Source organism: Centroberyx gerrardi, chromosome 17 (assembly GCF_048128805.1).
Source record: "Centroberyx gerrardi isolate f3 chromosome 17, fCenGer3.hap1.cur.20231027, whole genome shotgun sequence".
NCBI lineage: Eukaryota > Metazoa > Chordata > Actinopteri > Beryciformes > Berycidae > Centroberyx > Centroberyx gerrardi.
In genome coordinates, this window is record NC_136013.1 from 8,017,366 (window position 1) to 8,033,101 (window position 15,736).

The window sequence follows — 15,736 nt, forward strand, 5'->3', positions numbered from 1 at the left end:
GTTTTACGTGAGGATGTTTACGGTTTAATATATATTTCAGTGTGCGCTTATGTGTGTGTGCTGTGTGTGTGTTATCACAGACCACACCTTGGCAGTGCCCATGAAAGCTGTCAGAGGCCCTTTTAAAATCTGCAGGGATTGAAGCAGCAGGAGCAAACAGAAACAGATGAAACTCTCTGGTGGCAGTGTGTGAATCTGTATGCCATAAAGACCTCCTCCCCACCCCCAGTATGACAGCGCTATTCAGAAGGCACCACCCCCAGAGTGCAGAGGACAGACAAGGGCAGCAACCAGAGCGTACAGTACCACAAGTGGAGCCAGCAACTCTCAGACAGCTAATGATCTTATGGACATTTAGTGCTTTGACCACAGGAATTGACTGCAGTTCGTCAGTGACTCGCATATACAGTGTTTATTATGGTTTACGTGTGTTGTGTCCACTTTTGTGACCTTGTCTACCCAGAAGTCCTTTAAACCACCAGCAGGGTGGCCTAGTTGCTGTAGCGGTTAGAGAGAGTATTTAAACCCCAGCGCTGACCAGACCGCTGCTAATCCTATGCGCCCTTAAAGCAATATGTCACTTTGGTAAGAGGTTTAAGCCCCATGCGCTTTCAGCAAGCATCTGCCCCGCTGAAGTATCGTTGAGCAAAACACTTCATCTCTACCACCTCCATGGGTGCTGATCTATACTTTGACCCTGCACTCTGACCTTCTTATGGAGGGGGAAAACTGAAAAAGTATCACAATATTATTATTATCATTCCTTGTTGTTTGGTGTGAGTCTGTGTGTGTGTGTGCGTCTACCTGGCCAGGTACTGTCCTGAGGAGGGAAGCTCGTGTCGGTTTGGTTTGTCGTAACAATTCACCATGTTCTGGATCAGCGCCAAGTCCGGCCTCACCATGGTCGCCGCGGTGACCGCTCGGCCAATCAGCTGCAAGGCATCCCGGATGTAGAAGCTGATGGGCTTGCGGCCGACCTCCCCGTAGGCCAACAGGCCCAGGGGACCTCCCAGAGTGTGTAGCGAGTCCGGAGACAAGGGGTATCCCATGATCCACTGCAGCGCCGGTAGTGAGGGGGCGAGGCGCTGAGCGGCCCGCAGGACAGACGAGAGACACTCGGGGTCAGAGCCCAGCAGGAGAACGGAGGAGATGGGAGAGGGGGCGCGCAGGAAGCGGGTGGAGAGGACGTTCAGCGCCTCCTCTTCCCTCTGATCTTCCCTCTTCTCCTCGCTGGCCTCCCCCTTTCTCTCCCCACCCCCCAAGGGGCGGGTGAGGTTGATGATGTCCCACAGACGCCAGGTGGAACCACTGTGCGTCTGCAGGTGGGACAGCAAGCCCTCGCCCCCCTCCTCCCATCCGGGGCAGATCACAGCCGCTCCTCCCCAGCCCCCCTCCGCCCGGCCGCCCCTGTCCCTCTCCCCGTCTCCCCCCTGCAGGACCGATAGCAGCAGACTTCCCAGGGCCGATGGAGGCACACGGGCCGACATCTGCAGATGGAAACGGTTCTGCCATACAGGATAGGGAGGAGAAGGGGAGGTAGTGGGAGGTAGATGGAGGGGAAGAGGAGGCAAAAAGAGGCAGAGTAAAAAGAGAAACAGAGGGGAGGGGGGCAGGGGGGATTAGAGAGCAAAGAGAAGCAAGACAGATAGGGGGAAAGACAGAAGGGAAATGAGGGAGGAGAGAAGAAGAAAGGCAGAGTAGAAGAAAGGGTAGAGGGAAAAAAACGGAGAAGAGAACAGAACAGAGATTAATAGATATGGCCAAACCCCAACACCTCAGGCTGAATAATGCACATAAAAGCACATAAAAACACATTTTTAATGAGCACCATAATGCTGCAAAACAATCCCTGTTGCTGCAGTAATTCAGCCCGACACTGATCAGAACCAATCACTCACATTCGTTCATTATCTTCCCCTCTGAATGCGAAGAGTCGCACTGATACAAACAAGGAGTCAATGATTCGCATCTAATCTGCAACATCACAGTAGGCTTGGCAAGAGAACAGTGGCATCCACAGTTCATCCAGAAGCTAGCATTTCCAAACCCCACTGAAAACACTGGCTTGTTTCATACTGTTCCAAAATGGATAACACTGTTGTCCTTGAATGCAGCTCACAGATGGACTTTCCCTCACTTCCTATGGGGCTTCTATCCATTTTTCATCCTATCCATGCTCCAGGCAAGGCTGAGGGGCGATACTGCATATGTATAAACAGTCCAAAGTTGAGTTTAACATTACTTAAGATTTGCTTTGGAGCGGCCCGCCTCATTGAACTGAGATGATAGGCTGCGCTACACACTATGCACACAGATAGGCACACTCTGCAAGTCACACATACATACATTGTTTGCAACATCTTTACAAACACATGCAGAGGCGCGTGTGCACACACATCCCCATATACACACACATACTTCCTGATATATGCACATATACATGCATGCAGGTGTACGTATATGCACACAAACTTGAAACTTGAAATCCACATCCACACTCACACTCACACACTGATGGAGATGAGATATCAAAATGCACGCAACCAACTGCATCCCACACACGCAGACACCATTCAAATGGAAATGTCCCACCCGGGAGTACAAAGTAAACAGAGCGGCCCTATGCTGAAAGTCCTTGAGTCCCTTTAGAGAGGAAGAGAGAATCTGACTGAAGTCTGCAGAGACATGGATGAATTAATACAGCATATATATATTTATCCTCCTGAGGGAGGCTAGGTGTGTTGGGGGGGTGGGGGGTGGGGTGGGGGGGAGGGGCGCAAGCGGAGATAGATTTCTTCGTTTGAACTCGACAGGGGACCGGGGGTGTGGGTGGGGGGTTGTTGGGGAGATGGCAGGGGGTGGAACAGAGGAATACAGATGGGGAGGAGGTGCCTATACTACAGGTGTGAGCAGAGTACTATTCAGCAGGCTACTGTCAGGAATGAAACAGACAGCGTGCGTGTTTTAAACGTGTGTGTCAGCATCCTGTACTGTTTGTCAGGCCTCAAAGGATCCGAAGTTGGGCTGTAGAAGATTAACACAGAGCCTTCAAGATTTTGAAGGAATGCTCTGGATAAGAGTCTCAGCTAAATGCCTTAAATGTCAAAAGTTTGGACACACGCCTTTTTCTTCATTTTTACTATTTTCCACATTTTAGCTTAGATAACTAGTGCAGTGCCCGTTCGCCCCGCTGCTGCACAGAGCACTGTTCGCTTGTTTATTCAAAGTTTATTAATATTGAACGTGTCGCGTGTCCAAATTGCACCAAATCCGACACTGCACGTCCTTGGGTCCGAACGGTTCTCGAGATATGCGACGGACACACACACACACACACACACACACGCACGCACGCACGCACGCACACACACACACACACACACACACACACACACACACACACAGACACAGACCGAGATTCCTTGCTTTATAATAAGATGATAGTAAAGACATCAAAACTATGAAATAACACAAATGGAATTATGCAGTGACAAACAAATCAAAACTATCTTATATTTTAGATTCTTAGCCGCCCTTTGCCTTGATGGAAAGGCAAAGGCTTAGGAAAGAAATTCATACAACTTCATTTACTTTCATTTATATTCGTCTAAAGAACACATTTCAAGCATAAGCCTTTAGATCAAAATGGCTTTAAGATAATGAAAAACATGGAACATTCAATCAGGTGTTTACTTACAGTAATTCCCCAATGAAAGCCAGGCAGAATGAAGTACACATGAATGCTGAATGAAGGCTGAAGCTATCAAAACAAGCTAAATATTACAAAATCACTGAGGGTCATATGGAAAAAAACTGTATTATAAATTACACCCCAGTGAAAATACGTTGTTAGATAACCAGTGAAGGATTTTTGCTAAATATATTACTGCCAAATTAATTGTTAGAATGATCATCTGTGGTAGGTCCTACAGCTGTGTCAGCTGCTTTCTACCAGCATTATTTCATTATTTCTCTTGCACTGTTGCACTGATAATGATGGCTAACTTGCTTCACTATTGAGAGAGTTTTCCTTTACAACTTAATTTACATTTCAGGCGTTCAGCTTATCCAGAGTGAATTACAATGAGCGAAACAGTAGAATTACTCCAAACGCTAGAATAATAAAATAAAAATAAGAGCTCATCAGAACAGTAGGTTCCTAAGGTTTTTTTTCGTTGTTGTTATCGATGAAAGTAAATTAGAGTGAGTAGAGGAGGCAAGTGTGGGAGAGAGGGGTATGATTCAGTGGAGAGAGGGTGATATAAGACGAGTTTCAGCCCTTAATGGAAGATGGGGAGGAACTGTTTATTTATTTTTTTAATTTTGCAGGCAATCAAATCCGAGAACTACCAAAGTAGACCCAATGAAACCTAAAAAAAAAAGCACATCACTGGGGTTATTGCCTATAACCATAGCAGTCACTTTTTTCTTGCTTGCATTTTAATGTTTCAGCACAATTAATTCCAGTGATATATTGCAGCAATAACACCCAATGGGGCAGTCTCTTCTGTGCTTACGTACAACAGTGATGTACTGCCTGCAAAGTTTATTTCAAAGTAGTGAACATGAATCCGAATAAAAACAGCATAAAGGAAGACAGATCACCCAATACCCGATAACAGCTGAACCCCTGTGTGCTGGAAACATCAGCATAGCTGGAATGTGCCTTTGACCAACAGATTGTTTGGCTGGAACTACCTGTTATAATGAGGAAAACCTGCAGCACATGTAGCATCGTGAACCACTGCGCTGTATGAAGAACAAAATCCCTGCCAGTCTTTCATCACTCCAGCTGAGCCATGGCTATGTGTCCAAAATAAGCTGGCTGCATCTGACGTTCATCCCTGTAACACAACAGATTTAATGTATGCGTGTTTGTGTGTGTTTATATGCGTGTGTGTGTGTGTGTGTGTGAGAGAGATAGGTCTCCGAGTCCAGTGGGGCTGTATTCATGAGTTTGTGTGTGTTTTCGAGGTCCAGCGCTTTACGACTTGGGTCGGGTCCAACTTTGTTGCTGCAGTTATCGGACATTAGAATTTAAAATGTCATTTTTTATTGGAGCTGACGGGGCCTGAGTAGAGTTTTGATCTCTAGAGCAATGCGGGCCGTATTTTTTTTTATGATGCCTTAGTCTAGACAAAATGAAAGAACGCTGAATTGTCCAGCTGGACTGGAAGCTCTGCAGCTTATTGGCAGTTTGTTCTTAAATGTAAAGTCATGCCAGGGTCTTTTTCTTTATATTCTCAGGTGTGCAGGAACCAGCTAGATACAGACAGGCTCGATCTGGCTAGCCATGATGCTTTCTGGGTCCAGGTCAGATGATTCCCAGGTTTGCTCAGGCCTAGGTCGATATTTCTCTAAAGTAGACAGGTCTTTTTCAGGTCTGGTACGGAATGTAATGGATGTTTTTTCATGGCGGGTAGATATTTTTGGACTGTAAAAATACCTCTAGTGTGTGTGTGTGTGTGTGCTTGTGTGTGTATGTTCTTATCTATTTCTGGTCCCAGGTAAAAGCTCCATCGGTAAGCACGTGGATGGGAAGGCTTCCATCTAAGGAAATAAGATAAGCGCAGCTAAAGGAAATGTCAGCATTATTCCAGTATAAAATCCATACCTCTACCCACACATCTGCAAATGAGGAGCCTTGAACTGAACCTCTGCTCATAGTAAACAAACTGCTGCTTGATGCTCCGGCCCGTCGATTTTCAAATCTTCGAATAAGCTGCACGCGCACACAAGCATACACTCAAACACACACACACACACACACACACACACGCACAGGTAGAAGCACACACACAGACACAAGCAGACACAGAGACAGAAAAAGATAAAGGCAAACAACACACACACTTAAAGACATACAAATACAAATACACACAACACAGACACTGAAACACACATACACGCACATAAACAAAAGCATACACACAGACAGACAGACACGTATACACACACACATACACACACACACGCACAGACACAAAAGCACAGGCAGACAGACACAGGCACATGCAGAAACACATAAACAAACATACACGCATGGACAAACAAAAAGAAACACACACACACACACACACACACCGGAGTCTGAGTACTCTAACATAAACCCAGAGGGATCTTTGGGCAATGTAGAATAAGCAAACAGACTCGAGTGCGGAGAATCAGAACAGGAGAGAGAGGCTCCTAGTTCACTAAGCTCATACCTTATTTAGGCTTCCTTAGGAAAAGCATCAGCACTTGGATGGCATGCAACTGAATGCGCAGCCCCCCCCCCAAAAAAAAGAAAAAAAAAAAGAAAAGATTTCCCTGCATGAGAAACGGGCACACAAAAAAACAGCATTACCTGCAGTTTCGGGCTCTGTTAAAAGGAGTGTGTGTGAGTGTGTGTTTGCGGGGGCAGGAGGGGAGGGGAGGGGAGGGGAGGGGGGGGGGGGGAGTTCAAGAGAGGCCTAAGATGTGAGCTGTAGCCTCTGCAAACCGGATATCTCTTCTCTTCTTTCCTCCACGGCTCCAGGCTAGGGATCTCTTTAACGCGCTGCAGCTTGACTCATTGCGAACGTCCACAGTAGCTCCGGACGGACTCGACATTGCAGTCATGAATCATTTGCATTGAGAAAAAGCATCAGTCAAGAAAGCAAGGGCCTGCTGCGAGCTGCCTTCGCCGTAACATCATAGAGTGTGGACCTCTGCCTCCGCCTCTGAACCCCCTGCCCGGCTTTTTCCTCTGTCCAAAAACAAAGCTCATGGTCAGGGCAGCACTCCAACCAACACCACTTCACTGAACACATTAATATTTCACCAGCGCTGTCACCAGGTGAGCTGCCTGCATTTCAGTGGAAGGGAGGATGGAGAGAGAGAGAGATTGGTGGTGTGTGCATGTGAATGTATGTATGAGAGAGGCGGGGAAAGATTGATGGGTGGTGTAATATTTGTGTGCTTGTGAGCAGGGGAAATAGATGGTGGGTTTGCATGTGAATGTGTGTGTAGTGGAGAAAGTGAGAGACAGTGAGTGAGAGAGAGTCGCGCATGGTGGCGTGAGAGAGAGAGAGACGGGAGAAAGATTTTCTCAGCAGGGTGCAAGTCTTATTTTTTCAAACACCTGAGATGAAAACCTAAGCATATCGTAACCTGAATGTCAGAGCAAAATGTCACTGTAGACGTGCGCCCGCACGCACGCACGCAGGCACGTGCGTAAAATAATCTAAATCCAATCTGAGCATTTTGATTCAACCTGCAGTGCAGAGCCGGGTTCCTGTCAAAGGAATAAATCGGAAACAACTAAGACCATATAGTTGCATTGGCTCATACATAATGAATAAAACACTGTTGAATGTGTATAATTTATTCTGACTGTTTTTCTCACAGTCCAAATAAACAGCAGTGATTGAATAAGGCCAGCCAGAGCTGTTTGCATAGTTAATGAAGCAACGCACGGCAGCGCTCCTCAGTTGACCAGACGGCAGCTAACTGAGCAGTTTGCCATGCTGTTGTGTAATTGTATGCAAATAGCATTGTTTAATTTTCTCCTAATTTCCTTACGTCTCCTGGCGCTAAGTGTAATATGGGTGACTTTAATCTCACTCAGCCATGCTGCTGGGGACTGGAGTTAAGCTCGGTGGGGGAGAGAGGCAGCCACATCCAGACACACGCACATACACACAGGCACACACGCAAACACACATCCGCACACACACATGCACTAAATTGCAACACACACACACACACACACACACACACAGGCCGGGACACCAAATTACATTTAGGTGCTTACACATGCATGGAAGTATGTCATGCACACGCACGCACGCACACACAAAACACACACACACATGCACACACCCAGAGTTAATACAGCTGTGAAGCGATCAGCCACTTAACCCAGTAAATGACTATGGTTATCTAAGCATAACAGCCTGTTGGCTCAGAGAAACAGAGTGATAAGCAGTAAGATACACACTATTAGGCCCAACCACAGGACTGGCCACACAGTGAAACAGGGACTAAATCTTATTTCACAGTTAACAGTTGATGGAGATGGTGCTCTGTCTTTGTGATTGTCACCACTAAATTACATATGCAAATACCTTACTCGATCCAATTCCGCCCACATCTTCCACACAGCGATCGAGCGGAAAACTATGTAGGAGATTGGGGCCCGTGGGGGGGGGACCACTATGAAACAGCGGGCGAAATGTGTAAAGCACACTTTGAATTAGGCTTGATTAGAGCGAAATGCTCGCTAGTCGCTTTGCTCAGCCGTAGCTGTGACGGTACGGCGGCTGCGGGAGGTGTGTGTGAGATAAAACGAGTCGAGTCCATTAAACATAAGGACCTTGTTAGTTTCTTTGGCGGGGGGGAGGGGGGTGGGGGGCGGTTATAGGATCGTAAAAAAAAGACCATTGTAGTCCTGAGCGATCGTGGGTACAGCAATAAAAGTCTTGACGGGCCATGTCTCCTCTTTTCCTCCAGGCTCCGACTTTATGGGAATCATTCCGAATGGGAGAAAAAGGCAGGGAGAAAATGGGATTCGCTCATTTTGTGCATCAGCATCAAACCAACCGTAGCGAGGTGGCTGTGTTTGTGTGTCTGTGTGTGCGAGTGCTTGCGTGCGTGTGTGTGTGTGTGTGTGTGTGTACAAAGTATCTGTGTCTGTCCATGAGTGTGAGTGCGGTTGCAAGAGTATCTGTGTGTTTATGTCTATGTTTATGTTTGTGTCTCTGTCTGTGTGTGTATGTCTGAGTGAGCGTGTGCGTGTGCATGTCTGTGTGTGTGTGTGTGTGTTTGTGTGTGTGAATGTCTGTGATTTACAAACCATTTGATGGAATATTGTTCTCAGCACGGCTCCAAATTAATTTGAATGATCAAGAAGCAGAGCACATCAGCGTTTTTCCCCCTGGAGCACTGCGGGTTACTGTAGAATTGAGAGAAGGGAATGGCTTTGCTCGCGCGCACGCACACACACACACACACACACACACACACACACACACACACACACACACACTGATCACATACTCAAACCAGCAGAGTGCTTCGGGCTTTGTACATTAACCATGCAGGAGTTTTTGCTACACGATTTTAAGTCACTTAGTTTAATCAAATGATGATCCAGAGGGAATGGTCCTAACTAGAATGCAAGTGCGTATCGGAGTATGCAAATGCTTCCCCGCTAGTCTGTAGTATGAAAAAGTAGTGCTGAGTAAATGAAAGTAATTCAGCGCCGAGTGCACGCTTCCATTATCAGTTGACTCCTGACTTAATGAGCCTCCATAGGCCAAGAAATGTCCTGATGTCATCTATAATAATCAGATACTGTAGAGGAAACAGCCGGGGACTAAATGTGCTGCTCTGGACTGGTTAGTCAGGTCTCTAGTCAGCCAATGTTAGTGCTGAGCGCAGTCCTACCGTTGGTGAAGGCTGTCATCTCAGCATGCTGCATCGGCTGCTCTTTTGTCAGGAACTCCTTTGATCCCCCCCGTTGCAGAGATACAAGCCCACAGCAGAAATATGCTGAATGGATTCATGTATCATCCTCCCCCCTACAAACAGCCTCCAGCCCCCTCACTATTTATGATCATAATAGCTGCCGTTATTTATTAAAGAGAGCGATTGTTGTCCTTGCTTTATAGACAATGTTGTTTTCTCTGCCAGAGAGAATAATATTTGTCCTCTTGGTGCGGCCTGTGTGTGATATGAGGCGGTATAGTGAATGTGATGGTGATTGATTCCCGTGTTGAGCAGTGGAGAGAGGTACAGAAGAAGGCTAATCTGAGTTATGATTGCCACTGTAATCGCATTTGCTCCTCTGACTCATCCATTCCCTCTACTGTAGCGCATACATGCTGTATTCTGATTACGCCGCACATCTGTCAATAATGGAGACACGATGCGGCGGGAACGCACGCCCGCTCTTTCTCGAACACCTTTCGCTCGTTTTCCATCATCCCGTCTTTCTAGATCATAAATCTCTCTCTCTCTCTCTCTCTTTTCGCACCCCACCACTGTCTGTCTCCCTCGCTCACTCGCTAACCTGCTGGAGGTGGCGTCAAGCATTTGCGGTAATCATGCCATCACGTTGGGGGTAAAATAAGCTGTTTTGGGTGTTCCGGGCTGCCGCAGAGGCACTCAGGGTAGAAAATAGCCTCATGCTGGGCTGTAATTCGACCAGCAGGCAGCTGGACCAATGAGACGGCAACATTATTCAGTTACCGGGAGAGTGATACCAACCATTCCCCAAGTACGGATGCAGAGTGGCGTGATGTCATTAACAGCCGCCCCACGGGGAGCATAGCCGCAAACAGGAAAATCTTCAGGGGGGAACATTTATTCACAACACCCCAATACTGAAAGCACACCACTCCAGTAATGAGGTGTCTAGAGCTTTGGGCGTGGGGTGCAAGTCTGCGTGTGTGTGTGTGATATTTCTTAGACTTAGGGTGTGTGTGTGTGTGTGTGTGTGTGTGTTTGGGTGTGTTCATGTTTGCTTTCGTGAGTGTGTACGCTTGGGTGTGTGTATGAACAACTTCCTAATGGAAAAGGTCCCTCTACTCTGGTCGTATTGAATACTGAAACTCAGACTAGACTTCCCAAGAGTGAAATAATATACCTGGAGAGATGGAAGTCATTTTGGGGCGGCGTGTGTGTGTTTGTGCGAGATCGGGTTGTGTGAGAGTGTGTGTGGAATCAAGGATGTGTGTGTGTGGGGGGGTATGTGTGGAATTATGGATGGATGGGCTGGCGGTGAGTAAATGACCTGCCTTGATTCAGCCTATCAGCTGAGCTCTCCACCCAGAGTCCCTGATATCCCCTTTCATCCATCTCTATAAGGGAGAGATGACGGAGAGGTGGAAAGAAAGAGAGAGGGAGAGAGAGAGAGGGAGTGAGAGAAAGCCAGAGAGGGAGGGCGGGAGGTGGAGAGAGGGAGAAGTGAAAGATAGTGAGAGTTAGAGAAAGTGAGAAAAAGAATATGTACGTAGGAGAGAAAGATTAAGAGAGCAAGAGCGAGCAGAAAGGGGCTAATTAGAGAAGAGTGAAGAATTTGGGAGCAAGAGAGAGGGAGAGAGAGTGAGCGAACAAAAAGGCTATTAGACTCTAATCTGAATCTGGGGTAATATGTATGACAAACGGGGCCCTGCTCACACCAGAAGTGGCTCTCTAATGTGACTGTGTGTTCCAATCAATTGAGAGGCCATTTGGGCTGAGGAGATTTGGGGCACAGATGAGCCTTTTTTGGCCCCGTCCCACTTCTGATACCACGTTATCAAATATGCACCACTGAACCTGCAGAAATAGCCAAAGTAGAATATGTTGAAATGAAGAGTTTCATTCCAAAATGGAAAGTCAACCATTTGAAGAAGAAAAAAAAAAAACGGACGCCTGCTCTTTGAAAATGATTCCACCCATGGACGTGAGGCACATTTCAGGTTATTATTATGAGTCATGAGGCATCTTAGCACCTTCGCCGAGAAAATTGTTCTGTTTACCAGAATGGATGTATAGCATCTTGCATGGAATGAAACCCTTCAGTTGTAGATTTTCCTCGGCTTCTGGTGCACTGTTGCTCTACTCACCCCGCCCCCCCTCTGCCCCCCCGTCCCCCACCCACTCTCGGGTGAATCGCTTTGAAAATTCTACTTCTACTCAGCGTCAGCTTTTGGTGTTTTTCAGTAAAAGGTCCAAGAAATGGGCTGGTGACAGTCATTTGAGAGAGATGAGCTCTGTATTAGAATATGAGGGACAGGGACACAGATACAGGGAGTGCAGGCAGTGTGACTGGATGGTGCTGGGGCGCCACAGAGGGACCCCTTAAGAGTAAATACTGGCTCCCCCTTACTTAAAATAGCTTTGGCCATTCAATCACAGGCAGGGGGCCCACAAAAAAAATGGTGCATCTGGGCCCATCATGACCTTGCTCTGCTAATAAACTGCACCAATGTTGATCAACTTCATAATATTCTGGAGAGGATTGTTTGCAGTGGCTGCTGCAGTACTAATGCAAGATGCAGGCAGGAGTTTTACTACAATACCTGCCATTGTAGTATCTATTTTTAAACCTTTTATTTATCCAGGGACGATTTGCTGAGCATGCTGAGCACGCATGTTCCTTTACAGCGACGCACTGCTTGACATTCAGGCATTTACACACATTCACACCTGAGAGTTGCGCAGTGCAACCACATTCCTCTAACCTTGACCGCTGAGCAGCTCCATGGGAGCAGTTGCGGGCTAAGTGCCTTGCTCAAGGACACTGCAATGGTACTATCTATTTATGCATGCCCACATATTCTCAGCCAGTCTGGTGATTCAAACCAGTGATCTTGTGCCTCCGGCATTTCCCCTATAAGCTGCAACATTATGATGATGCATACTGCGTTTTTCATTGGAGCCTAAATCATATAGAACATAAACAACATGCTTGGCATCCCGCAAACACATATTTCAAACCACAGTATGGCTCTTATGAGAAAAATATTTCTCCTGTTCCTTTATTAAACCTTCATATTTTCACAGGTTGCCTGATATTTCATCCAGGGAAAGGGAGGAGTACAGTTCACGCACACCTTACTTTGATCTCAGGGTCAAAGAGGCGTACAGTAAATTTCAGCTGGGTGCAGAATGCTATTTTAAATCTTGTCATCTTGTAGGGAAGCAGGATAACTGTAGCTGTAATGACAGGGTGTGGCAGAATGGCCCAGTGGGTACAGATGCCATCACGTAACCAAAAGGACAAAATTTCAATCTCTGCAACCGCCACTATATGTCCATTAGCATCAGTGCATCCTTCCATTAAAGAGCAAAACACGGACCCCATACCTGCTCATTTAATGTAAGTCTCTTTGGATAAGAGCACCACCTGAATGCATAAAATGTGAATGTAAATGATGGTGTTCAACAGGATAATGAGCTGTCGGACTGCTCACTTAAGGATCCCATTAAGTAAACAAGGATTTTTTTTCAGCGGTTAAGTGGTGTACTTAAATTACTCCAGGGAGATGATAGAGATGGAAAAAAATCACAAGTTATGTTATGAGAAGTTTACACTCAACACAACCCCGAATCCTTTTTTTCTCTACTTTTCCTGGAAATGCACCCTGAAGTTTTGATGACTCATCCTGCATGCGGAGGTAATTACTTTTAGCAACCTCTCCCCTTCAAGGTGTAACCTTTTAGCCACCTCAAGGTGCTGCGCTCAGGGCTCATTAGACTACATCTAATAGGACTACTATTGTTTTGTCTCAGATTAGCGTGAAACACACACACACACACACACACACACACACACACACACGCACACACACACACACACACACACACACAATAGGTAAAAGCAATTATGATACTGTAGGTCTGTTTGACTACAGTATTTCAACACTGCATCTTCAATTTTGTACTGCCATTACTTCAGACCCCTGCCTGGTGTCCAGCCCCCCCTATGAGATTCATATAGGGGTCTGGATGGAAGTGTAGCACACGGCTCCTAATACTACTGGTAGTGGAGGTAATGCAGTAAATCAATAATTAGTTAGTAAAGATTACAATTATACTGGACCAGAATCAGAGGATACCAGATCCGAACAGGAGGCAGAAAAGGCTATTTGCAATATTCAGTGACCACACAAGACAAAGAGCTATGAACTGGTACCTTGTATTTTTTTTTGAAAATAAACGAAATAAAATAAATGACCATGGGTTCAGTATACAGTTAAATTCCACAAAGATACCTCAATTAAAACTCAGCAACAAATTATTTATTTTGTCACTCTTTCTTTGGTTTTGAACCACTGAGTTCTTTTCAACTACTTTTCTGTCTGACTGGGTGCACCCTAATATAGGTAACTCCGAATCTCAATTCTCAATATTTGGATCCAACATTAGGTCGGTAACAATATTAAAACAATACCCGCTTCAATATTATCTTACAATCTTACAACTCACTTCAACCTTACAATAGTTCACCATTCACTGTATCAGGAATAACAAAATCACCGTAACCAAGGCACAATAATACATCATATCAATAATATAAATACTCAGTCCATTCACTTAAACCAGTGATGGTTACTACTCAGTCCTTCCGCAGGCACAGGGAATGTGTTTGAAGGAGAATGAAGAAGGTAAGTGTCTTTTCCAAGTCAAGTAAAAAAAAAAGGGTAAAGTCAGAGTCTGGGATTTGGGGTTGTGCAAGTGGTGCTCAGTGTTGCCAACTTAGCAATTTTGTTGCTAGATTTAGCAACTTTTCAGACTACCCTGGCAACTTTTTTTTTCAAAAAGCACCTAGCAACAAATGTAGCTACTTTTAAAATTTATTTGGAACTTTTAGCAACTTTTGAAAGTGACTCTAAAGCTAAAATGCACGCATTTTCCCTCTAAATGACACAAAAACGATTTTCTCTGTCACACACTCAGTCACAACACACGGTCTGTCTGCCTGGCTGCCAAAGTGCATTGTGAGTGACGTCAGCAGTAGTGACGGCTCGGCTCAATAGCCAGGCACAGGCAGCAGCAGCAGCAATCATTGTTGGCTGCCTGCAGCAGCAGTAGCATGCGTTCGACGAGACAAACTTAATTTTTTTGGTCAAATCATTTAAACACATTCAGTTCAGAGTACAATTGTTTGGTTAGGAAGTCACAATTTTTTAAAAAAAAGACGAATTTAGAATTTCCTCCACAAAGTAGCATTAACAATCTGAAAAGGGCTAAGCCTTCAGTAACATTACTACATGCTAGCACACTCACTGCAGACGAAAATTAAGCTAGTCTTGAAAAAGGTAAAAAATAAAAATATCTGATCATAAAAAATGTGTTGTGTTTATATTACTTTTACAAATAAAAATATGTGATAAACAAAATATACTAACAAATTTCAAATCATATTTTTTGCCGAGATGGACAGTCAATTTGTAACGTCATTGTGTATTCTACGTAATGACGCAGTTTTACGTCATTACGTAATGACGTCATCACGCAATGACATCACAACGTCATTTAGCAACTTTTAGCAACAAATCGACCTGCCTGTAGCAACTTCCCCTGAAAATTAGTTGGCAACACTGGTGGTGCTGGGAGTTGGGTGTAAGAGTGGTGCTGGCCTTGTGCAGTTTATGATGTTTACCCTACCGCCGTGGCAGGAGAGGGGTAAGGGCGGCAGTTCTTGGCTCAGGGATCTTCAATCCAGGGATCTAGAGGTCTCGTCTGGGTTGGCTCGCCATCAACTTATTTTATCAACAACATATTTTTTAAATTAAAGCAAAACGTTACATGAATTACAAACTATACAGTGTAAACTTGACGCAATATTGTTATGTCTTCTGTTCTTTTTAAATCAAATTCACTATACCAATGAAATAAAATACCTGACAAAACATGACTTATGTTGCTTCAGTATTAAACAGTTCAGTAGCTTTACCAGCCAGAGAAAACATTGAGCAGTTAAACACTCTATATGTCATGTTTTTATATTCTTTCCAGTTGAGTTGTCAAACAGCTTTACTTTAGTTGAGCTCTACAACAGTCGGCTAATTGCACTGTACATCACTTAATGCCAGTGGTGGGTAGAGTACTGAAAATCTATACTCAAGTAAAAGTACAATTACTCCCATAAAAAATGACTCAAGTAAAAGTGAAAATTACCATTTGAGAAACCTACTCAAGTAAAAAAGTACCTGGTTAATAAATTACTCAAAGTACAAGTTACTTTCCATTTTAATATTTTTTAGGGTGTGCGGGCCAGTGC

General features: G+C 45.1%; 1 protein-coding gene across 1 annotated transcript in view; it reads right to left on the reverse strand.

Annotated features, from left to right (window-relative positions):
- Window positions 1–15,736, reverse strand: part of LOC139921380 (glutamate receptor ionotropic, NMDA 3B-like) — a 60,558-nt gene that overhangs the window by 24,604 nt on the left and 20,218 nt on the right. The window contains exon 2 of the mRNA XM_071911596.2: window positions 805–1,505. Coding sequence (XP_071767697.2) covers window positions 805–1,505 — 701 coding nt within the window. The remainder of the gene's footprint in view (window positions 1–804; window positions 1,506–15,736) is intronic.